The 25,695-nt window shown below is 42.0% G+C and overlaps 1 protein-coding gene and 1 long non-coding RNA gene across 3 annotated transcripts in view; both read right to left on the reverse strand.

The window, feature by feature from the left end:
• Positions 1–13,384, reverse strand: part of slc38a12 (solute carrier family 38 member 12) — an 81,145-nt gene extending 67,761 nt beyond the window's left edge. The window contains exons 1-6 of one of the 2 annotated variants that reach the window (XM_085404744.1): positions 13,120–13,384; positions 12,418–12,491; positions 10,071–10,192; positions 7,816–7,897; positions 2,232–2,328; positions 1,371–1,451 (exon numbers count right to left, since the gene is read on the reverse strand). In XM_085404744.1, the coding sequence (XP_085260870.1) occupies positions 1,371–1,451; positions 2,232–2,328; positions 7,816–7,897; positions 10,071–10,192; positions 12,418–12,462 (427 nt within the window). In that variant the 5' untranslated portion in view covers positions 12,463–12,491; positions 13,120–13,384. Of the gene's footprint in view, positions 1–1,370; positions 1,452–2,231; positions 2,332–7,815; positions 7,898–10,070; positions 10,193–12,417; positions 12,492–13,119 lie in introns of both variants that reach the window. The other variant, XM_085404743.1, reaches the window with a different exon arrangement.
• Positions 13,385–16,954: 3,570 nt separating this feature from the next.
• Positions 16,955–18,194, reverse strand: LOC146672219 (uncharacterized). Its single transcript, XR_014911622.1, has 2 exons — positions 17,728–18,194; positions 16,955–17,121 (listed from the first exon to the last, which is right to left on the reverse strand). It is a non-coding gene; the product is annotated as an uncharacterized LOC146672219 (long non-coding RNA).
• Between the last annotated feature and the right edge of the window lie 7,501 nt (positions 18,195–25,695).

Here is a 25,695-nt window from a genome sequence, read left to right on the forward strand (position 1 = left end):
TCGATGCTTTTTTCAGGTTTGTTGCTTTGTTGTCTGTTAGTCTTGTGATGGACAAGCTATCAGCCAATGTGCACACCTTGGATGTGTGCTTGGACGCTTTCTCATGTCTTTGTGACCCAGAGGAGTCGCTCCCTACTGGCCATTAAACAGAATGCAGGGTTAAAGCCCTTTAAGATGTCTACAAGAAACAATGTTTGAATTTTTATTGACCCAAATATTAAAAAGTCAGTGCCTGCTTATTAAAACTGCATGACTGCAACAGATGAGAAGTGGATGAAGTGGACAGGAAGGTGGTGAGCAGGTAGAAGCTGAGCGGGTCGGCGTAATCGGGACAGAGAAAAGGGCTCCGTCTCTTTCCTCGACCAGCACGTGTTGGGCTAATTCGTTTCTGATTAGAGTGACTGGGCTGCTTCTCACCACATGAGGGAGAGAAACGAGGAGAGAAAACTCATTTCCTTATTACCAGTCGATAGCTGCCCGTGTTTCACCTGCATGGAGTCGTTTCGTGGTGGGAAAGGTCGTCAGCCAGCCTCGTTTTTTTTTCTTCTTTTAAGCACATTAACCAAGCAGAACAGGCGAGTGAGTGACGAGCAGACTGTACGGAGCGCACTGCAGCTTTAACAGCATGAGCTGCATCACAGCATGCATGAGTCCGTTCACACGTGTGGGTGTGAACATGAGCCGAGCGGATGTGTTACACTGAGCGTGTGCCAAGTGCTCCACCTGCTGCCGAAACGCTGAAGGACAGAGCGTGTCAGCGCAACAATGTTGTCGGAGCTTCGACCTTTTGCTGTTCCTTTACTCCTGCAACAACAGGGATGCTGCAGACTGCGGAGGCACCCGCGCCGAGTGAAGAAGAGCTGGCTGGATTAATGCAAGCGGACAAGAGGAGCAAGGAGACGAGGAGACGAGAGCTCCGATATGAGCCTCGAGGCTTTGTCTGTCTCCGGTTGAAGGTGATTCTGCCTTTAATTCAACAGCAAAACTTCACAGAGAACTCATTAGCCCCAAATCATTCAGGAATTTGCCACAAGTGCAGGTTACCCTCACTCACCTACTCACCCACCCACAAGCAAGGCAGAGAGATTAACAACTTTGATAGGGTCTCAAACAGGTAATTAAAACCAGAGGCAGTTTTTCCATTTATAATTACATCCAATTAAACTGCCAGTAGTCTTCCTTTTGTAAATGTGAGCACCGGACATTAAAAAAAATATCTCTCCCGAATTATCCCACACAACCCTCACTACTCCTCCATATAAATGTTACGCGTGGCTAATGATGGCGACGTCGAAAGTTAATTGAATAATGGCTGAATAATGGGCAGAGAGAGGAGGTGAAGAAGGAGCTGGAGGCGAGAAGATTATTACCTTTGTTGAAGAACATGGAGGCCATCTGACCCATCTCAACCCGCTCCATGATGTCAAAATGATCGGCCTGCCCTGATCTCTCTGTGAAGACAGGAAGCAGACGACGGGAGTAAAGACACCTCGTGCAAGGAGTCAGATAAGCCCAGACTGAGATATCTATCTATCTATCAAAAAAAAGTGTCTTTATACTTGCTACAAATTTACTACATTTATTTAAAGAACTCACATTAAAGCATTTTAACAAATGTAACTTTTTCTCAGGAAATGCCAGAAATGATGATAATTATACTCAGAGGCTGTTCCACCTTGTTTCATTTGCCAAATTGTGAAAATCTGAAAAATATTTAATATAAAATCGCATAAAACTGACAATTTTTGTTTGATAAATGACAAAGTCTAAAATTCATGTCGTTAGCCAGTCATTGGAGCACTTGCTGTGTCTCTAATGTTTGATGTGAATATTAACTTGTCTGTAGCTGCACTGCTGTCATGTGACTTGCTGATTGGATAACTACATGAGTAAGAGGAGCCTGAGCCGGCACACCTCGACTTCAGAGCCTGGATCCGGAGCACGATGAATTTGTGATATATTAAGTCTATACATGTCTCACAGTTCTTCATTTCTGAATTTTACGTGCATTTGTGAACACTTCCTGCAAAATGAGCAATTTTGGAAAATTGCTTAAAGGTAAACTGTGCTAAGCAAGCCATGCACATACATCTGTAACGTGTAATAAAGCCCTCGGCGAGCGTATTTGTAGAGGTGAAACCTTACAATGAGAGAGAAACCTGAACTAAGTGCGTGGTCTTGATGTAAGACTACATCTTCTTTCCTATTTTTCTAAAGAGAGCGACACTCACGAACAGACAAGATGGGCCTCGTCTCCGGCTCCGATCGACCCCGGCACGTGACCTCGTCGTCGTCTGAATACTCGGACGTGGAGTCGCTGTTCTCGACCTGCTGAGGACGACAGGAGGAAAGCGTGACTTCCTGTTTTCCTCATTTCTAAACACAAACAATCAGCAAACAGCTGCAGCAGAGGAAGGTAACATCTGGAAACTACAAGCAGCAGCTGGGAAACCCCGTGGAGGACGGAGGCAATCGCGTGCCCACAGAGTCTCTGCAGATTAGCGTCAATTAGGTGTCAATGATGAGGTGAGTGACATAGGGACAAAGATCGGACGAGGAGTGACAAACAGCAGCTACATGGCCCGCCTTACAGCGCCAATCACAACTTAACTAAGAGTTCAACAAACACCAGACTGCAGGATGTGAACCCGCCTTTTAAAAGATGGTAAATTAGTTTCTTGGACTCCAACCTTGATTTTAGCCTCACCTCACAGGTTTTAGGCTGTTTTCACACCGACACACTTTGTTTGCTCAGGTTCAAATCAGGGATTTTTGTAAAGTCGTTTTTCCTGTGGTTTAATTTGTTTTCATACAAAAAAAATAAAAATCTCCAAGTAAGCCAAAATCTTCGGTACAAACCATCTGAGAACATTTAACGTGGCTATTGGTCAGATGTGTCAGAGGCAACAAGAGTAAATACAGGAAGGAGGACAGAAACCACCTCTTCTACCACAGTCTGCACCCCAGTGTAATAACCGTGTTCACAGATTATAGCATCACTCGGACCACCTGACCCTCCTCCTGATGGCTCCCAGATCTTAAAATTAAAACAAAAGGAGGGTCACATGTTTTTCAGTAACCACCTCAAAGCTTTTAAACATCCCACTGCTTCATAGCAAACAACGACCTATTCACTCAAACTGCAATTCAGATAAATTAAAGACAACCACAAACATAAAATGTACATAAAACAAAAGCAGACTGGATAAAAGGCATCCGTGTAATGGATAAAAACAGGTGCAGTCACAGTGCTAACTGTGCTGATTTAAAACGATTAAACGGGATCCGTTTCTCTAACTTGAACAGCTTCTGCAGATTGTGTAGAAAAGAATCTGTTTCAATATTAACCTGATGATTTTCAATAGTCAGGCCAAACATTTATTATCCTTCCTGAAACTCTGAACACTATGACATGTTAATTCAGTTACAGTCCTCCTAAAACACCAGCAGAGGGCAGTCATGGCTCCCTCCAGGCAGGCCTGTACGCCTCCCATACTAAACCAGATCACTTCTGCTGGGAGGGCTCCTCTTTAATACCTCAGGTAATGAAAAGTAATTGATTGATAACAGCTGGTGGTGTCTGACAGTTTTCTTTGCCTTGAAAATGAATCCCTTTGAATTCTTAAATGTTCAGACAAAAAAATAAATTTAAAAGAAACCCTTTTGAGAGTTTCACAATTTAGCCTCCAGTGCACTGCCAGACTGCCAGAATCATTTTAAGCTTTGGTATTTAATGGCAGTTGGCGGGAGCACAGGTAGATTCAAGCAACAACATTTTTGTGTGTAGCACCACAAAAGAGCCGTGTCCTCAAAAACTGTACTTCAAACTCAGTCCTCCTCAAATACATAAAACACTTTAACCCACAAAGTCACAGTGACGACAGGTGCTGCGTACGCTTCGTCATATTTCCTCGTCTTAGCTTTCGGGAGACGTTCGTTTGTCCCGTTATCGCTGTCTCTCTCCGCCTTTCTTTTCGTCACTGTTAAATATTTTTTGGAGAGTTTGTTTACTGCACTTTATCTCCTGCTCTGTGCTGTGTGTGTGCACGTGCTCAGTGCAAAAAACCCTGCCACCTACTGTAGCGGATGTGCAATCACACTCTATTCTAGTACAGCAAAGAAAGCATGCTCCCCGGGGTCACACGCTCCCCCTCTGGCATCGCACCCCACTGTTTGAGAAAGGCTGCAATAAGGGATCTGTGCTGACTTAAAGCTGGGAACGTATGGACTTTACACCTGCTGTTATCATTAACCCTCAAAAACATATAATATAAAGAGGTTAAACATATCACAGCTTATATCCATCCACCAATTATTTTTAGTGAAATCATTTAACAATATGTTAACTGGCACTCATTCTCTCTCCTTCCAAACTGGCTGACAAAGGTCAAACGTATGTCCTGTGTTCAGTGTTAGAGTTTAAATACAGTGCACAAGACAGCTGAAGGATGGAAGCAAGAGTGAAAGGAGAGGTTTACAAGACAGAAGTGCGACCGGCTGTGATGTATGGTGTGGAGATGGTGGCACTGGGAGGAAGACGGGACACCGAGCTGAAGATGTTCACGTTCATTGGACTCAGCAGGATGGACAGGATTAGAAATGAGTCCATCAGAGGGACAGCTCAGAGTCAGAGAGGCTGAGAGGGTTTGGACATGTGCAGAGGAGGAGGGTGGACATACTGGACGAAGGATGCTGAGGATGGAGCTGCCAGGCAGGAGGAGAAGAGGAAGACCACAGAGAAGATTCATGGATGCAGTAAAGGAGAAGATGCAGAGGGTTGGTGTGACAGAGGAGGATGTGCGACCCCTGAGGGACTGAAAAATGAAGCTGATGCTAAAGTACAGTTTATATAAGCTTTCTGGAGTGTTTTTGAAGACAAAGATCTCCCTTGCTGAGTGCTCGGGTGGATGAACTTCATCAGTATTTAATTAGCGTGTTGCTTGGCACTAATTAGCAGGTGTCTGTTTGTGTCGGACATCCATAAGAACTGTTAGAGCGCCACCTCTCATTCAGATACGGTAACTTTCAAAAAACCAACATGGTGGCGTCCAAATCAGTAGCGCTGAGTCAGTGGGTGACACTTACATATGTGATGTCAAATCATGACAAACATGCACCGGTGCAAACTAAAGAGCAGGTAATGGTGACTGACTGCTCTCTGGTTTTTGCTAAATAAACTCATTTTGAACCTGATGGGGTTTTTTGTGTTTTTGTTTTAAAAAGCGTATATTGTTGTTAAGAGGCTTCACTCATGCAGAGGGAAATAAAGTGTTGAGCAGCTCTCCCGTTTCCATTAGATGGAGGGAAAATGCTGAGCAGCACAGCAGCCATGAATCACGGCTGAGTGTTTGAGGCTCAGTTCGAGCCGAGCTATTGTCCTCGGGCTCATAACTCCTCGACTGGAAACCCACAGGCATTAAGCAAGATGACTTCTGTACCCAGGGAGAAACAAAAAAGCAAAGGCCGAGCCATTTGGAGTACACCAAGATTTTTTTTCTAAGGCAAAGTAAAAATGATTTAAGACTCTGTTGTTTCCTCTGGTAATCAGTATCGTTCTACACCGACGGCTTCATCCAAATTGGGTTTCTTATAGACGAGTGGCAAGAGGCGCATTTCACTTCTGCTAGGATTGGGCAATAAAACAACAACAGCCCCCTAAATAAAAAAAATACAGCTTCCCTTTTAAAAGAGAGAACTTTCAGGCTTTAAGCTTTAAATATTCTACAGTCAAGTGATTTTTACTGGGAGTGAAATGAAGACAGTCACCGGATCTATAAAGAAGGTCCAAATGTCCGTGTGGTGATAAACTCAAATAAGGAAGACGTCAGTCGTGTTTAAAGGTTACAAACCTCTATAGTCAGACTGCCGTTCTCATTCTCGAGTCAAATGACTGCACAGTACAGTGGACACTTTAATCTTCATAGCAGCACTATAAGATGTGGTGAAGCTGTTTTCTCTGCATTTGGCATCACAGTTACAAATGTCACCTGTGTCTGCTCGAGTGGAGCCAAATCCTCAATCTAAAGAGAAGAGTAGGGTTCCTGCATCATGTCAAAAGTCTAAACGGATGCAAATACCCAGAAAAACAGAAAACAGCACAGATTTCTGTCAAGGTGACAAAGCCTGAAGCTACAGTTACACTAAAGGAAAGAGTGGTTGTAGTCGTTGCTACGACCACAATCACTGCAACCGCAATGATCTTGCAGTCTCGTTTCTTTTAAATGGGAGCAGAACACAACAATAACACAAAGCTGGTCTGCTGTCAGTATGAATCGTAATTACATGCAGCCTTTCTGTAAAAATATGCAATAAATGTAACAGGGGGAAAAGAAAAATCAGTGAAAAACGCAAATCTGTTGCCATAATCGTCTCCGAGGCTACGTCCACATGCACACGGGTATTTTTGAAAACGCAGATTCTTCTATGCATTCGGGATTTTCATCCGCACATAAACAGCGTTTTGGGTCAATGAAATGGAGATTTTCAAAAATTCAGTTTTGGCGTTTAGGTGCGGACGAGAAAAACTGAGATTCATGCAACGTCTTATTCTTCTTCTAAATTTGATTAGCAGACTCGCGCAACGTCAAAGGCGTGTGCCGTTTTTGACACCGTGTGTGCCGTACACACAGCTACTGTCCTTCCATTTAAAAAGACGCAGGCATCAGGGTGAACTTCTACATTCAACACTCACAACCCAAATCCCAACGTCAGTTTTGAATAAATTTACTTTTTTTAATTAAATTGATGCATGCTGTTTGCATTTTGCTCATTCCTAAGTTGTGAGTCTGCACAACAGCCAAAATACTGTCTTTAGTTATTAACATCTGAAATGATGAACGCACTTGAAAAATAACACAAAATTAGCTGCCTGACCAGAAAAACTAAAACCTTTCAGCAGTACTTCAGGTTTAGTGGTGGCACAAACCCTCTTTACCCTTTTCCTCCCAGGCTTCTAGACTTCTGATTGGCCAACATTTAGTTTTTAGTGTTTACATGCGGACAGAGATATTTTTCCAAAACTGCACGTGTGGACGGGATTTAAAAAAAAAAAAACAAAAACGGAAAATCTCAGTTTTCAAAAATACCCGTGCAAGTGTGGACGTAGCGTGACTGCACTCAGAGTCGCTGTAGTACGGTGATCACACTGAAAAATGGCACAAACGCTCGCCAACCTTGCAATTATATGAGAACAACTAGAATAAAACAGCTGGTAGTCAGCTGAGTCCATTGAAATTGAAAGCGGTCGCTGAAGGTTTAAGGTATTTCTCAACTCAAACTCAGGCGGACAAACTGCAAAAAAATTCAACGTAATCACTGAGCAACCACCAATTTTTCCTAGTCGCTAGGCAGTTCCCTCCTGATTTTACTCGATATGACTGAGACATTACTGGCTTTACATTATGCAGACCAAATGTGCAAGGAAGCGAATGCCTCCTCTGACTGCTGTTTTGTCTCTGGTGTCTTTCACTCTCAGTGTTTACTGTAAACATTTTACAACTTTATCGCTGTTCAAGTTCTGCTGCGTCAACGTGTCAGAATGAGACCTTAAGCAGACCTAAGAGCTCGAAACATCCCTGCACTGCTTTTAAACACTAAACATTACTTTCACCTTGCTGCAGGGTCGCAGCTCTGTTTGGCTAAGTGTCTTATTAAACTCCCCCTGACAGGGAGGAACATTTACTTCTTTAATATTTGGTTTGTCTGACACACATCCTCACAGCAAAGGGAGAGCGATCTGTCCAGCCCACATCTTATTAAAAAGGATATTTACATATAGAGTAAGAGCCTGCTCCTTCCGACACTTTATCATCTCACCTCTTCCTGCTCTCTCCTCTTCCAGCGCAGCTGAGCGTTGGCCGCTGCCATCGCCTCGATCACGAACGTGGTGGTCATGTAGCTGTAGAGGAGATGATAATCGAGTTAACAGGTCATATTTTTAATGACAGAGGAAAAAAAAAAGTCTGATCCATTATCAAATGGTGCTTTCACCAGCAGAAACCTTCATTTATTACGCCGCCGCAGGCTGGCGAAGAAAGGAAAGCACCAAGTTTCTGTGTATAACAAATGAGGGATTTATGAAAGCTTCAGATTAGAATAAGTTTAATGAAAATGGGTTTATAAAAAGGTTCATATTGTTAGGAAAAGCCTACACTGGGCCTTCCCTATAAACTTTCCATATTCGCAATGACAGATTGCAGAGTTTGGATGTAACATTCTCATATTTATGCTGGTTTGAGTGTAATCCCAACTCTGAAAAACTGATCCAGTATCAGTAACATTTCGTTGCTTGCAGGTATACACCAGCTACTAACATGAAGTGGAAGAAGCAAAGTTTTATACGCATTTATTTATTTGATCCTTATTTGCCCGGTGCGCTCCCTATAATTAAAATCTCTTTTTCAAAGCACACTGCCAAGAAAGCAAAAGGTTGCGAAAGCTATAAAATGAAGAGGCGCGATCAAGAAAATCAAAGCAAACAATTACAAAAAACCCCAAAACAAAGTCCAGCTCAGGAATAACGCGCTTGGAAACGGAGCTCTTCCAGGGAGATGAATGAACAGCTTTAGTGTGTTCTGCAGATTGCTCCATGACCAGGGTGCAGAGTGAGTTTGTTCTACCAAACAGTCACCAGAGAAATATATATACAACATGTAGAACATGAAATATTCTATACTGGGAGTAAAAAATGTTCACAACAAAACAAACCAAGACAAAAATAAAGCGATTCCCTCTAAAACATACTTCGGTGTCTCTGTGTATGAAACTGATGTCATCACCGTGATTATTTCGTTTTATTTCTCCACTCGCTCCTCTCATGTGTGAGTAGGATCGCTCAGCAAAGACTTCCTGTCACTCATTTATTAATAAATCCCAATTCAGTTAAGTTATCCTGAATTATTGCATTTCTGTTATTTATTATTATTAGTTGGGTAACCAAACCCTGATCCGACCTTGCATTATAAAGAATTACTTCCAGTGTATTCCTCACTTCCTAATTCCAGCTAACCGGAGGCTAGTTGGCACCAGAAGCTACACATCCAGGTCCAGCGTGCTGAACTATGAAAGCTCCATCCTTTCTCAAATAAACTTCAGATCCCTGAGTTACCACCAACAACCACTGAAGCAATCTGTGCTCCACGCCACGACACTTTTGTTAATTAAATAGTCTTTATATATTTCTTAAATCAGATATTTTTCTACATAATAATCTGATTTTAGGGGTAAAATTTGGCAAGAAACACTCAGAACTACAAAAGAAATGTTCATTTGAAAACTCGACATAACTGACCCTGCACATAGTGTGCCAATAAAGCCTGAATAATTTCAGCGCCTGAGCATGTCTTTAATAAACATTGCTGCTTCTCGCTGTGGGTTCACTGATAGGGACCAAAGGAAGTCCAGTGTCATGAAGTCATTTGAATGAGCACTTCTCATATTTCAGCTACAAGCCTCTCTCTCTTAAACTTAAATACCAACACGCATCTGAGATGTTTAGGCTACATCTGTAAATGGAAGATATATTTAAAAAACGAAAACAGGGCTGCACAATTTCACTTGATTACAATTTTGGCTTGTCTCAGTTAAATCAAGATAACTGACTGAAGGTGAGTGCTATCAATCTGTCTTTAAATCTCCACCTGGTGATGTGCCTGCATGTGCCAATCACAGCTCCTCCCTGCACCGTGCAGTTTTATGTTTCCAGTAAACAGTCTGAACCTGTAACGCTACATTAAAAGACGATACAAACACCAGACAAGAAACAAATCGAGAGCTCGTTCCTGGAAGCAGCTCAATCCTTCAGATTCAGGGCCAGCGATGTTAACCACGAACAAATCACACCCGGCATAATCATGCAGTCCTAACAGAAAGTAACCTGGACACAATAGAGTTTTTAAAATGTGCCGTGTTATTAGTGAAAGAGGAAGTAAAAGAAGGCCTACTGGGTGGCAAATATCAACCAAAGAAAGAAACCCACGTTTACCTGTGAATCCCAGACAGGAAAAAAAAGGCAGAGGTGGAAGTCAATGACTATTATTATTTAACTAAGTTTGGATCAGAGCAACACTCACCTCATAAATCCTAAAAAGATGATGAGGGCCAAGCTGACCACCCACCCAGCTTGAGCGAAGGCTTTGGGCATCGTCAGAGCTCCGGTCCCCACAATCAGGTTGAACATGTACACCAGCCCCACCTGGAGAGGAAACCACGGGAGGTAAAGACATGCACAGGCGTGCTCCTGATAAATATTAACATTTATCACCGCACAAGCTTTTCATTTCACCTCTGCTGACCCCATCTCTCCACAGACATCCAATATTTTTTACTATTGTATAATAATATTAGAAAATATTATTAGAAACTATTAATGATTTACTAAAAGCCTTTTTCCTCAAGTGCAAATCCTCAGGCACCACAGTATCAGGTGCTCCTTGGCACCCGGGCTGATACAGATCAAGCTACTTGGGTGGAAGAATGGGCCAGTGCCAAGGGAGACAGTAGGGCTTAATTGGGCAGCACTTACACTATCGGATAGCTGAGTGCTTTAATCATTCAAGGCTTTTACTTCCTGGAAAAAGAAAAAAAAAAAACAAAAACAGAAAATCATCTGACCAGCAGAGCTGACTCTTTGTGGCAAAGTCATGCTGAAGTAAGCAAAGTCAGGGTATGTACTGAGCTGTCGAACTGAGTAAAGACGCCTGACGTGACAAAAAGAAGAAAAGAGGACGTAGAAGGATCTTTTAAGCTTCCTCTTTATTTATCATTGCACTTTCACACACAAAACTTATTTTTACAAGCAGACTTCATCAGCTATTTTCACTAAAAGTCATCTCAAGACCCTTCGTTTGTAAGAAAATTAGAGAGAGAACCAAAAAAATGAAATGATCCCCTGCGAGCAGCACTTGGTGACTGTGGAGAGGAAGAACTCTATTTTAATATCAAGAGACAGCCAGTAGAAGCAGGATCAACCAAAGGGGGGAGAAAAACGTTGCATACAGTGAACATGAACAACAACTAGTAAATATAACTACAAGCTTGCAGTCTGAGAGTGAAGCTAGTACTCTCACTGTGGTATTTTCAATCAACTGAAGACTTTTCAGAGAGCTTTTAGGAAAGCCTGATAATAAGGAAGCACAACAGTCGATCCTAAAAGTAACATGGATACATTTCTGAGGCAACTTGACACAGACGTGTCCTAACTTTATGAAGTATTTAACGTGGTTGTTCAGCTCACAGGGTTCCGGGTTTCTGAATGTCAGGGGTTCAATCTTATTTTTAACCCTCTCTGGTTCGAAGAGCTTTGTTCAAACAAGTTCCAAGGTTGGCGATAAAGCAACAATACTGCAACTACAGCATTTTCAAAGAGGCCAGTCAGGTGGTTAAGCATGTGCCTGACCTTAAAAGGAGCTCTGACAAAGACGACAGCTGCGGCTTTTTAATCGGGATTTTAACCTCAGCAGTTTCAATCTGCTATTTTTTTTGCCACTTGTTTTGCACATATTCAACTCTGTATATTTTATAATTATTATTATTATTATTATTATTTTTTTTTAAATATTTAATTTGTAAAAATGTGTGTATACACACACACACACACACACACACACACACACACACACACGTAGGAAAATATTTAGTATACACATCCAGAAATGCATACACTATTATATATTGTACATATATTTATTAGTTTCAGGTTGGCCATTCTTGTATTTTGCTCGTTTGTGTTGTTGTGTTTGCACATCTCTGTTGCTTGTGGGGCTCGCACACAAGAATTTCACTCGCATGTGCTGTGCCAGTGTGCCTGCACATGTGATGTGACAATAAAAGTGATTTGATTTGATTTGATTTAAAGCTAATTCTTCTAAAATTTGAAAGATCATTGCTTTCCAGTCTTTGGTTCCTACAGTGACACCATCACACACTAATGTCCTCTAATTTTCTATCCAGGTCAAGTAAATCATTCCCTGGCCGTCACATAGCTGCTGTGTTACTCTTTCTTTGAAAACACTTTTAATTAAATTAAACTATCAGCACTGATTTTGTGTTTAGGTGTCCTCACAACCAGCACCATCTCTTAGCTCCTTTAGTGACTAAATGCATCAGCTGCTTTGGGACAGAAGTGACGAGAGCACAGCCACGCTTGGAAGTCAAACAATTTCCTTCGATTTTCCTCTTTTCATTGACAGGAAAGCTGTGACTAACACACCGTCCTTTGTTTCCTTTAAACTACAAATTACAACCAAAAGCAGCACAGTGTGGCAGCCTTTAGAGGTCATAATGTGCTGAACATTAAACGCCCTTTCATGTGTTCGTAACAGTGTGCTTTAGTAGGAGAGGCTGTTTTAAACCAGCAAGGGAGTGTTTTAAATATTCAAAGAGAGACTGGGAGATAACTCCTGCATGCTGGAAACTTACAAATGGAGAGTAGGGCTCTCCTGTGTCTGTAATCCCACCTGCCATGGTCGGTGACCCTGGTTCTCACCTCTCACCTGGACAGAAAGAAAAAGCAGTCAGGTAGCTTATGAAGCCTGTTGCGTTACTGCCATGATGATAACAATTATCTTTTCTTAAGTTTCAGGGGGAGTGTCATTCGAAGTGCTAAATCTTTTCTTACTTGCATGGAAACAAAAACCCGGTAACTTATCGTGTAATTTAGCATTTACCTTAACATTTCCATGAAGTACAAGCACAAAATCCAACCTGGGACATTAATTAACTTTTAGGAGCTGCTCTTTAATTCGGCAGAAATATGACGCGTTAAATCTGAAGGTTTGTGTTCAGTGTCACATGTCTTCTTCCAGCTGTCAGTGACAAAAACTGTACTGCCATAGTTCCTTTGAGCCATGGCCACAAATATGACCTACTAAACGTTAAGTATGTGTATCTTCGCTGGCCACTTTGCCTTCATTTAGTTGAGTTTATGTAACTTCAGAGAGCTGACATTTGCATGGCAACCGCTCATTCGGGAAGTATAACGTCAGACTAGCACATCTATCACGTTTGAATAACAGCATAAAATAATTACTAATAAAAATAGATAAATTCATCAAGTTATTCTGCAGATATCGAGCTGCCACAGAGCTGTCATTACTGGAAATGAAAGTAAACACTGCTCACCTCCCTCCTCTCTGGTTTGTGTTGCTAACTTAGCTGCTAAGCTAGCAGGATGCTCGGGACCAAATCCTCACTCACTAGCCGAAAAAAGCTCACTTTTCCAGTTCAGCCAGCACGGACTGGTTCGCCTTTATGTGGCAGCCTGGAAGTCGGTGTAAAGCGGGAAATAAAAACACATTTCCACAAAGAAATACGTCTCTAACACGGCGCTAACTTCAGCAGTAAACTAACCGAACCAGCTGAGGTGCTGGTTCGGTCAACCAGTCAAATAAAACTACCTCTGACGCAAGCACACATTTCCGTTACTGATTTTCAAAATAAAGGCTTGTTTACCCTAGTTGCAAGGCAGCCCGTTGGCTGACCAAAGAAAGCTTTTATTTTGAACATTTTGCCCCATCTTATAATCGTTAACTTGACGACCCTACTGTAAAATCACGGTTGAAATTTGACTCCATGTTTTAGAGTTTAATATCACATATTAATTATATTTATTTTTTATGGTAACCTTTAGCTTATTCTGCCTCGCGTTTTAGAAATACATTTGATAAATTTGTCTATTTGAATTAGCCACAATTTATTACCCGCCTTTTCGGACTGTCAGGGTTATCAATATGAGCGACCCTTCTAGCGGCATGTACACGTGTACATGTCATATGACATATGGCATACCTGTCTGTGCCATAATAAAGCAGAGTCCCTGGGTCTTGGGCTCACACTGAAATCCCAGTGAATGAAATCCTTTTATTGGCGTTTACAATTCTGGCATCAGACAAGTGAGATTTGGTGCAAAATTACCACGGATGCCAGCATGAACCAGCGCCCTTCTATAATAATCACATTTACTGGAGATGAGTTTATAAACGTGTCGCCTGACACAGTTGTTTTTACGTTATTTCAGTCCACAAACTGAGCTGAACCGGCACTTTCCTCTCAGGCATTTAAACACACCCTCAGCTGCAGAGGTGTTCAATGAAAAACGGTTGTAATCCTTCAGATCCTCCTGTGTCTTAACAATCGAGCTGTGATTCTGATAAGTCTGTTAAACTACAGCCAGCTTCCCTTCCAGCAATATGATAGATTTTATTAATATTGTAGCTCAAGTCTATGGGCAGAAATCTGTGCCATCAGAAACTGAATTTGAATAAGTTCAATTTGAATTTGAATTGCTCCGATTGAATCTGAATTGTAACTTGAATAAATGCTTTTGAAAACTGAATTTGAATTAGTCTAATTTGAAATTGAATTTATGGTTTGAAAATGATCATCACTAAATTGAAATTGAATTTATATTTTGAAAATGAATTGATTTGCTTTGAAACTGCATTTTATCCTTTAAAAATTCAGCTCTCGAATAATTTCAGTTTCACTTCTCACCATTCAGTTTCAGTTCTACAATTCAATTTCAGTTCCAAAATTCAGTTTTTTGGAACTTACATCCGGTTCCGGTTCAAGCGCAGATTAATAGAACTACGTTTTACTAGCGGACCGAAAGTGTTACCGACGGGAATCTACAGCGTCTTGAGCTGAATTAAGACTTCAGAAGTCATTCGTCATGTCGAATGACCAGCGGATAAACTCTCAGGTTGGTAATAAATGTACTACATGTATAAGAACAAGCGTCATGTTAACAAAAGATAGCCGTAAGGTAGGGCTGCTCAATTAATCGAATTTTAATCACGATTACGATCTGGGCTTTCAACGATCATTAAAAATGACTGAGCCGATTATTAGCCCCTCCCTCGTGCTTTACTCTCGCGCTGCTCCGTGTGGCAAATCGAGCGCACCTCTCTGCATTTCGAACACCCGTCACAACAATTAAGAGAACCCAAGGGAGGCTCGGAAAGCTAAGCAGAAGTTATTTGGAGAGGAGAGTGACTGCCGTTGGTTGAAAAGAGAGGTAAAAAAACCCTTCAGTGGTGTGTAAACATTATGGGATCGCAGAGTCAGACATCAAGTAGACATAGTGTGTAAACGTTGCCACGGTGTAGTAGCTGCACCACAGAGCAACACTGCAAAGTTCACTAAACATAGATGTTTACATTTTTCATTTATTTTTTATATTGCAAACATTTGCACTGTTATCAGTATTTGCACACTATTTTATATTATTTTTTTAAAGTCATTATTCAATACATTGTTATTGTTAACCCTTTAAATCCCTGTAGAACCGGAACCGTGTAAGCTAGCGCAATATTTTGTTTTGCATAAGAAACCGGAGGAGTTGTACTTACATCTTATGTAAATGGCCTGTATTTATATAGCGCTTTACTAGTCCCTAAGGACATATCCAGTCATCCACCCATTCACACACTGGTGATGGCAAGCCAGTGACAAGCTTAAGTCATCAGCTTGTCCTCGGTCACTTAATGCATACATATTATTAAAATATGGGCTATAACAGTTGTATTGATGTATAGCAACTTGAAATGCTCCCACAAATGGCACTACAGCATGTAAAAAAAAAAAAAAAGCTCTGGCGGACTTGGTTCTATGGTAGGTCTTAAAGGGTTAAATAAATATCGTCAAATAATCGAGATCTCAATTTCAGTGAAAATAATCGTGATTATCATTTTTGCCAGAATCGAGCAGCCCTACCGTAAGGTAACTGTTATGCTTATTGTAGCTGTTAGCTAAAAACGCTAATTTAGCGTAGTTTGCCCTGAATTCAGCTTTGACGACAAATATGATCGACTGTTTCTAGTAGAATTCCAAAGTTGTCATCTTGGACCCTCTCAGAGTGCCCCTCTGTATGCTTGCAGAGACCCCTACAGTAGGGAAACATGCAAAACGGTGTCCAAACCTTTGTGTTTTAGCTTTATTTATGTCTTACACAGCATCCCAACTCTTTAGCTGACTTAATAACTTTAGCTAAAGTGAATAGTTAGTCTAATTCATTAGTGCAGCATTACTGGATCACCTCTGTTTGAAGTGATATAATATGATATACAACTATCACTGTGTTTAACTACCATAATAATTCTTAGGGTACTGAGTGCATGCTTAATTAGATATATTTTTTAAACATGCTGCTCCATTACTATGTTTGACAGGCTGAAGTTGTCGGGTCACCTCCTAAATCGACCATCTTTTACAGGTGTTTTGTGCCAGAAATGGAGTGTCCACTGAAGACTGAAGATACTGAATCTCTACGCCTTGCCATTGATCCCTATTGTGCCTTCATCTAGACAAGAGACATTAACTTAACCACTCTCATATGCTCTGTACCTACATCACATTCCCTGACAGTCGTAGCTTGGCTCATCTGAGGGTGAAATTATAAGAATGTGTTATTTTGCAAAGTGCTCTCTAGTGTTCCTAAATAAAATATGGCATTGAGGTCATTTCTTTTGAATTAATCCCTTCTTCTGAAATATAAGAACCTCTTCTGGTTTTAATGGCACTTTGGATTTCCTGACTTTCTGTTCCACTTCCAAACCCAAATAGATGCTGACAAGCTGACACAGTAACATGGAAGAGGGAAAGACGTTGGAAAGGACTACTACAAATAAACCTAATGCCTAACCATGAAAAGTGTAAAATAAGAACAACAATAATAATAATAATAATAATAAAGATAAAAGATGAAGTAACAAGTTTTTAGTTTATTCCAAATGATCATCCAGATGTCTGTGACATGTGATGACAAACACCATAATGGAAGGCCTTAGTCATCACATGCTTAAACTCATATATTTTTGCATATGCTGAACAGGCAGTCAGACATGCTGTAACTGTGGGGTAGAAAACAGCATGAACACCATACGGCAGGGGTCTCAAACTCCAGTCCTCGAGGGCATGGAAAAGTTGCATGACTCCAGTCCACCCTTGAGGACTGGAGTTTGAGACCCCTGTCATATGGAATATGACAGGTGTGGTTGAACTGCATGAAGACTCTGAAGTTTGTCTTCTCTTCTGGCAGGACAGGAATGTGGCCTTGTCCTGTGAGCCACTGTAAGGATGTACTTAGAGTAGAACTGGACTGTCACCGGCCTCAGGCTCTTCACCCTTTTCAAAGACAAAGCAGTCATTTAAATAAAATATTAGATATTGTTTACCTGTAAATGCACAAAGAGAATTTAGAAATGTAATTATTGTCAAGAGTGAACAAGCACTGATAGTGTAATCTACAGCTGTGGCCAAACGTTTAGAGAATGAGAAGTGTTGTTTGCTTATTTACAAAGTTTGCTGTTTCAGTGATAGTTGTATATCACATTATATCACTTCAAACAGAGGTGATCCAGTAATGCTGCACTAATGAATTAGACTAACTATTCACTTTAGCTAAAGTTATTAAGTTAGCTAAAGAGTTGGGATGCTGTGTAAGACATAAATAAAGCTAAAACACAAAGGTTTGGACACTGTTTTGCATGTTTCCCTACTGTAGGGGTCTCTGCAAGCATACAGAGGGGCACTCTGAGAGGGTCCAAGATGACAACTTTGGAATTCTACTAGAAACAGTCGATCATATTTGTTGTCAAAGCTGAATTCAGGGCAAACTACGCTAAATTAGCGTTTTTAGCTAACAGCTACAATAAGCATAACAGTTACTGTACGGCTATCTTTTGTTAACATGACGCTTGTTCTTATACATGTAGTACATTTATTACCAACCTGAGAGTTTATCCGCTGGTCATTCGACATGACGAATGACTTCTGAAGTCTTAATTCAGCTCAAGACGCTGTAGATTCCCGTCGGTAACACTTTCGGTCCGCTAGTAAAACGTAGTTCTATTAATCTGCGCTTGAACCGGAACCGGATGTAAGTTCCAAAAAACTGAATTTTGGAACTGAAATTGAATTGTAGAACTGAAACTGAATGGTGAGAAGTGAAACTGAAATTATTCGAGAGCTGAATTTTTAAAGGATAAAATGCAGTTTCAAAGCAAATCAATTCATTTTCAAAATATAAATTCAATTTCAATTTAGTGATGATCATTTTCAAACCATAAATTCAATTTCAAATTAGACTAATTCAAATTCAGTTTTCAAAAGCATTTATTCAAGTTACAATTCAGATTCAATCGGAGCAATTCAAATTCAAATTGAACTTATTCAAATTCAGTTTCTGATGGCACAGATTTCTGCCCATACAAGTCTTTTCCATACTGCTGACCAAAGCATTTAAAATTCACACTCATTGTACAATCGTGACTGCACACTCCCACAGAGCTTTGGAAACACGCACACACACACACACACACACACACACACACACACACACACACACACACACACACACACACACACACACACTGCTGCAGCTTTAACTGCTTTCAGTGTGTTATATGTGTTTAATCTCTTGATATTTTCTAATATTGTAGTTTTAATTTGCTTTATAAAGTCAATGCGCCGCCAGTGGGCTCATCTGTGTTTCTGATTGGTCAGCTGCTCTCAGCTCCAACCATGTGAGCACTAAACTGATTAACCCTGAATCAGAATCAGAAAGGGTTTTATTGCCAAATGTTGAGCAGGTTTACAACATTAGGAAATTGCTGCGGTACTTAGTGCAAACATACTGTCAGATAACACTTAAATAAACATAAAAATTAAAATTGAAAGTGCTAACTAGATAGATATATACATGAGTGCAGGTGGTGATCAGTGCGAACATGGAATGATGCAGTGAACACAGCGTAGGGTCATGTGTTAGTGGCGGGTACAGTCATATGGTTATTGTTCATGTGTCCAACAGCAGAGGGGAAGAAACTGTTCTTATGGCGAGAGGTTCTGGTGCGAATGGACCGGAGCCTCCTGCCTGAGGGGAGCAGGTCAAACAGACTGTGTCCAGGGTGAGAAGGGTCAGCTGAGATCCGAGCTGCACGCCCCAGTGTCCTGGAGGTGTACAGGTCCTGCAGAGATGGGAGTCTGCAGCCAATCACCTTCTCAGCAGAGCGCACAACACGCTGCAGTCTCTGTTTGTCCCTGATAGTGGCTCCAGCGTACCACACGGTGATGGAGGAGGTGAGGATGGACTCGATGATTGCGGTGTAGAACTGCATCATCGTCCGTGTTGGCAGGTTGAATTTCTTCAGCTGCCTCAGGAAGTACATCCTCTGCTGGGCTTTCTTAATGACGGAGGTGATGGTGGGCTCCCACTTCAGGTCCTGGGTGATGGTGGTACCCAGGAAGCGGAATGAGTCCACAGAGGTGATGGGGGTGTCAGTCAGGATGATGGGGGAGTGGGGCTGTGTCCTTCCTGAAGTCCACAATAATCTCCACTGTCTTCTGGGCATTCAGCACCAGGTTGTTGTGGCTGCACCAAGACACCAGACGTTCAACCTCCCTCCTGTAGGCAGACTCGTCCCCGTCCGAGATGAGTCCAATAACGGTGGTGTCATCTGCAAACTTGATTAGCTTGACAGACTGGTGGGTGGAGGTGCAGCAGTTGGTGTACAGGGAGAAGAGCAGAGGAGAAAGAACACAGCCCTGAGGGGAGCCGGTGCTGATGGTCCGAGAGTCCGAGACATTCTTTCCCAGCCTCACGTGCTGCTTCCTGTCCGTCAGGAAGTCAGTGATCCACCGATGGGATCAGGCACATTCATCTGGGAAAGTTATCAAAACCTGGGTTAAGTTATCAAGTTGATAACCTCTGCTTAGCCTTATTGAAATGAGAGTGACATGTGGGCGGATTCAAACCAACAAAGAGTGAGCATTTATTTGGTTGAAAGTACAAAAAACCCATAAGCTTGAAGATGGAAGCATAAGAAAAAGATTGATGACAGAAACAAACAAAAAAAGAAACTGAGAAGAGTTTACAAGTTACTGATGACTAACTTTGATATTTGTCTGTGGTCTGTTTAAGATTCAGTTCCAGGTTTAAGTCTGAGAATTTCACGTGACACTCACTGTGGTGGTGCAAACACGCAGTAGCATGCCTCAGCACCTCCTCCCTTTTTCACATTGGATGCTCGTCAGACGGCAGGTGGGTGGGGCTTCTGTGCCTGAGATTACCACATCAGACATCCCTTCTCACTGACTTCATAACGAGCCGTGAGCAGTTAGAGCAGTCTGACCCCGTGGCTTTTGGCAATCAGGCATTAAGTGCAAACAACCTGACCTCATTTGAAGCTTTAGCCATGGTTAATAAAATAATAAAAGCAACAAATAGCCCATAAAAACAGATACAGTGCGAATCTGAGAGTGTATGAGAATTGGGGGACCCCGGGATTACTTTGGGGCCGTCTGCAACCATATGTTAAACAACAGGAATGAGAATTGGCGCCTCCAAGTCTGAGGCCAAGGTCAGAGGATGTAGTGTCAGGGCAGCAACTCTTCCCAGACCCAGGGAGGAATTTAAGTATCAGAGAGTAGTGCCAACGCTCCTCGGTGGCTCGGGCATCTGATAAGAATGCCTCCTGTGCTCCTTTTAGGTGAAGTTTTTCAGGCATGTGCAACTGGGAGGAGATCCCGGGGCAGACGCAGCACACACTGGAGAGATTATTTCTCTCAGCTGCTTTGGTGGTCCCTGCAGTAGAGGTGGAGGAGGTGGCCAGGACAAGGAGGGCTGAACATGTGGTTAGACTGCTGTCATGTGACAAAAACTTGGTTAAGTGGATGGCAAACAAAAAGGCACAAAAATACATATTTTTTATGAAGAATAATCAAAATTGATAATTATAAAGATTAACACATTCATTGTCTTTGTCTCGTCTTTCTTCTTGTTTTCGAGCTGCTTTCAGTTCATGTCAGCAGCTCACAGGCACGACCAAGGTCCTCGTCCTGTGATTTCACCTGGACTTTCTCATCAGCTTCATTAGACTCTGTATAGGAAATGGAAGAAATAAATAATCAGAAGTAAAAGAGTCATATATACAAGTTCATGTGATTTCATCTGTTCAAAGATTTTTCACCAGAACTCATTTTACCATTTAATCAGTCAGTTGTTTGGTTATTTTTAGTATGAATAAAATGGGAGTAAATGCAATAATTTCTCAGCGTAAACACATGTAACTCCTGCCAAGTGGAATCATGATGATAACAATACCAGAAATATGCAAATGCACAAAAGCTAAAGGAGAATTATTTCACTGAGTCTGGCAGTTTGTAACGTTTAAGGCATTTTTCACCGAGGTTTGAGTGACACCAGAAGGGTTTACACACGTGGGTTTATACGTGTGTGGTGGAGGTGTGGTCCCTGCTGCAGGGGAGGGATGGTGCAGTGAGCTCAAGGGGGCAGTAGGCAGGTGAGGCCACAGATGGTGGCGACCTGACTAATGACAGCCTCTTCTCTTATAGTGAGGCGGGAGACCAGTGCAGTGCGCGTACTGAGACCAGCTCTGAGTGGAGACTGAGTGACATTATCTGCAGAAAATACCAATAAAATCTGCAACCGGGAGCACAACCACTGTATGTTGGGTCCATCTTTAGAATGTGTCTAAGGACAAATTTATAATAAACATGGATGGTAGTAGGATCTGTCTTTGTTTGTTTTAAAAAACTGTGGATTACAATGTGTCAATACAAGGAGAAGTTTTGTTTCTTTCACTGCTGTTATCAATGTTTTTAACAGATTAACAACTGGAAAACCCTGCTAGGAAGAAGAAATCCATATGAACAGTGCAAACACCTCAAACTTCATATAATCCAACAATATCTCAGAAAGAGTTTCATAACACGGGGCGATCGTGGCTCAAGAGTTGGCAGTTCGTTTTGTAATCAGAAGATTGCCGGTTCGAGCCCCGGCTGCAACAGTCTCGGTCGTTGTGTCCTTGGGCAAAACAAAATGACTGAATGTAGTGTAAAGCGCTTTGGGGTCCTTAGGAACTAAGTAAAGCCCTATCCAAATACAGACCATTTACCATTTTTACCAATATCAGAATCCATTTAATCTTACAGCTCACCAGTTAAAGAAAGACAAGCTAGAGTCTTTAGAGCAGCCATGGCAGTTTGCCTACCATAGTCTGAGTAAACTGTCTTACGCTGTGAAGCCGCTTGTATTAAACAGAATATAATAGCATGGATGACACCAGTATATTAAATCAAATGGCCTTTGTGCATCAGTATTGTTGGCTGGGAGCCGAAGCAAAAAGTAAACACGAGATCTCATTATCAGACCAGGTGGGAGTGGAAAGGTTGTCAGTCAGTACAATGACCTTGAGATTGAGTACTCCTAAGCACAAACATCCTTCCAGCTGTCCAGCAAATTTCTCAACAGCATATCCAGCTCAGGCTCACAGAGGGGCGGGACTGTGTAGCAGCTACCACAGGGTGAGAGGCAGCGTGCACCAAGAACAGGTCGCATCCATCCATCCATCCATCCATCCCAGTAATGTGCCCCCTGCATTTTAAAGAGGTATCCTCAATGAATGTGGAAAGTGAAAAATATTAGAAAAATTCTCACAATCCTCTTTAAAAAATACTTCCTTTCTAAGATTGTGCTACCACAAAAGATTTAAACTTAAATACACAAGACTTCCACCTTTAATTCAGGCGCTTAAACAAACATTAGGTGAATTTCAAGGAATTGCAGCTTTGTGTAGACACAGCCTCCTTTTGTTCAAATGTGATTTCATTTCATGGACAGGTGTGTGTGATTTCATTCAGCCCACACGCTGTGTAAACAGTTCTTTCACAGCTATCTGAAAAGGGGAAAAAGACACCGGAGCTCAGTTTACATCACTTCAGCTACAACATTTCAAACCAGCTGTGCATCGCAGTAGAGCCAGTGATGAACAAACTGTGCTTTGATATTTTTATCTGAGCCCAGTTCAGCCTTCACATCAAGCAGATAATGACAACACACCTGAAATTCTCCTCTTCACAGGAGGAGAAGGCAGCAGCCCAATAATCCCTCCCACTGACCACCGAAATTGCAGGGCCATTTTATTTAGCTGTACATTAACTGTAGTATATTTAATAAAGTCATGTAAGATTTTATGTTCAAACTAGTCTGCCTCTTTAAGTCTCAGAACCATAATGTTCAGGAGTCCGACCGCGGCGCCAGTGGTGGTGACGAAGCAGTTCAGGACGCTGACCGCGGAGAAGACGGTGGTGATTGAGCAGGTCCAAAGGCTGTCTTTTCTGGTGAAGATGTCCAGTCAGCATCCTGGAAGGTGGCCGCCAACGCCAAACCAGACGTGGACGAGGTTGAGCAGGCTGAGCCGGACATGGACGAGGCAGGACCAGGTGACGGCAGGACCAGGCGATGGCGGGGAAGCCATGGGTGATGGACCAGGAGGTGGCGCTGAGCCTCCAGAACATTGGAAAAGCTGCTGGATGGGCTTAACTGAGCTGCCAGCAGAAACAGAAATGGGTGCAGGCTCTTGCTGGACACTAGCCACTCCCACGCGAGGAGTAGGAAAGGGTGCGGAGACCGACTGTGCCCTGGCAGGCCTCAACCTGGGAGCCGGAACAGGGATCCGCTGGACCTCTGCCTCCTTCACCCGAGGAACTGGTGCAGGTGTAAAAGAAGCCCTAGCCGCCTTGGGCGCAGGGACAGATGGTGCAGAATGGAGCTCAAGAGTATTTTCACTAACAGTCTCTGTATAAGCTGGTGAGCGGGACAGTCCAGGGGTGAAGCCACACCCAAAACAGTCTCTTGAGGTGCAGCTTGAACTGTGTTAACTTGGTCTTTCTCTAAAACATGGTGAATGTGTTTGAACATGGCTGGCTGTGGAACACAAAATTCAACTTGATTCATTAGCTCAGTGGCATCAAGTTCAAGTTTTTTAGCCAGTTTAACTATGGCAGGTGGCGTTCTGTTGTCATTAGTATTTACCAACTGAGGCGAAGAAAAAGTCACAGACTAAGAAATTGGTGGAGAAACATAGGGTGTCTCAGTCACAACAGCAGGTTCACAAGTGTCTGTGGGAGCTGGCTGGAAAACTAAACAGATCATAGAAGGGGCTTAGCTCAGCAGCAGGTTGTCCATAGTCACAATGCTCGGACTGAGTGAGCGAAAAACAGTCACAATCACTCACCGACAGGGCTTGCTCAGTAGGGATGGGTACCGGTATGGCACCGGTTCTGACATAAACGGTAGTAACCAGACCGAAAAGCAGCGCACATTTCGGTTCCTTTTTGTTTTCCTGAGCTGTGATACACTTTAGATTCTAGCCAATCATTTTACGTTTCCGAGGATAGTAGGCGGGCCCAGGTACGTACGTTCTTTTAGAGCAGAGCTACAGATTAAAAACGCCCAAGGCGAAGCTGTCAAAAGTCTGGCTGTACTTCACAGCAAAAGATGCAAACTCAGCAGCAACAAGTGCTTTAAGGCATAGGTGTCAAACTCTGGCCCGCGGGCCAAATTTGGCCCGCAGCCTAATTACATTTGGCCCGCGAAGCCATACCAAATTACTATTAGAGCTGGCCTACTGGTATTATACAGCTAATATATATATTGTTTAGTATTAAGCTTTGCTTGTTCCATATTCAGTTTTCCAGCAAAACTTATTTGAGTCCATAAGAAAAGATTCATTCATAAATCTGGAGGAAGATTTTTTTTTCAATAAATATTAATGTTAGCCCGCGACTTTGTTCAAGTTTGGAATTTTGGCCCACTGTGTATTTGAGTTTGACACCCCTGATTTAAGGTGATACTGTCAAAGGAGGTAACTCCTCGAATCTGATGAAACACCTGGCGACGCATAGCATTTTTTTTAAAAGCCGAGAAATGCGCCGTATTTGATAGCTTGCTGCGAGACCTCACACCGAGCGCATCTACTGCAGGTGTGGTGCCTGTTATCTGACGCGGAGTTAGCAACATCCTCCAAAAATCCGAAGAGGAGAGTCCTGGCCCCTAGCCCTGCCAGTGTAGCAGAAATGATGAGGATGATGATGCAGCAGCAGCCGTTCTTCTCTGCGTGAGTAGCTTAATGTTGTTCGTGTGTAATTTACGTTGAGTAGGCTAACCACGTTATTACATTAATGCACGTAAGGTGAACTAGCAACCACCGTCGTAGTTACATGCGGCTGTCTTCTTCTGATACCATACATGCCCTATAGCTGCAGAAAAAGCTAACATTGTTATCTTTTTACAAAAAAAACAGCTACACATGAGAGGTTTTAGGACAAAGTTTGTATTTTTCATTGTTTAAGCACTGCTTCCAATCAAAGGAGATATGTTGTATCAACAGAAAAGGCTAACTTGGTTATCATTTTGCAGAAAAAAAGAGATTGCTAAAAATAAAAACAAGAGATTTTTGGACAAAGTTTGTGTTCTCCATTCTTTAAGCACCGGTTTGAGCACCGTTTGAGCACCTGCACCGTTTCAAAAGTACCGGTTTGGCACCGGTATCAGATAAAACCTAAACGATACCCATCCCTATTGCTCAGCAGCTCTGGGGTGACAGCGACATGAACTTAAACGATAAACATAAAAATAAACTAAAACTCAAAACGCTGGGTCAAAAGACCCAGGATCGTGACATAAACTGGAAATAAATCACAAACTCTACAAAATTGTCGAAGTCGAACAGGGATAAAAACCAAAATCTTCATTTTTTTCCAAGTTATTTTCTATACCTAATTTTGGGTATCGATATGATGGGATATAGTGTCAAGTATTTAACCTTCTTAGAAATAATTTTATATAGTTGGAAAACCTGTTTTTATTTCGCCTTAATGGTGCCACATTTGTGA

This window comes from Rhamphochromis longiceps, linkage group LG4, assembly GCF_057381845.1.
Source record: "Rhamphochromis longiceps isolate RC_006_pf linkage group LG4, R_longiceps_female_GT1.1, whole genome shotgun sequence".
Taxonomy (NCBI): Eukaryota; Metazoa; Chordata; class Actinopteri; order Cichliformes; family Cichlidae; genus Rhamphochromis; species Rhamphochromis longiceps.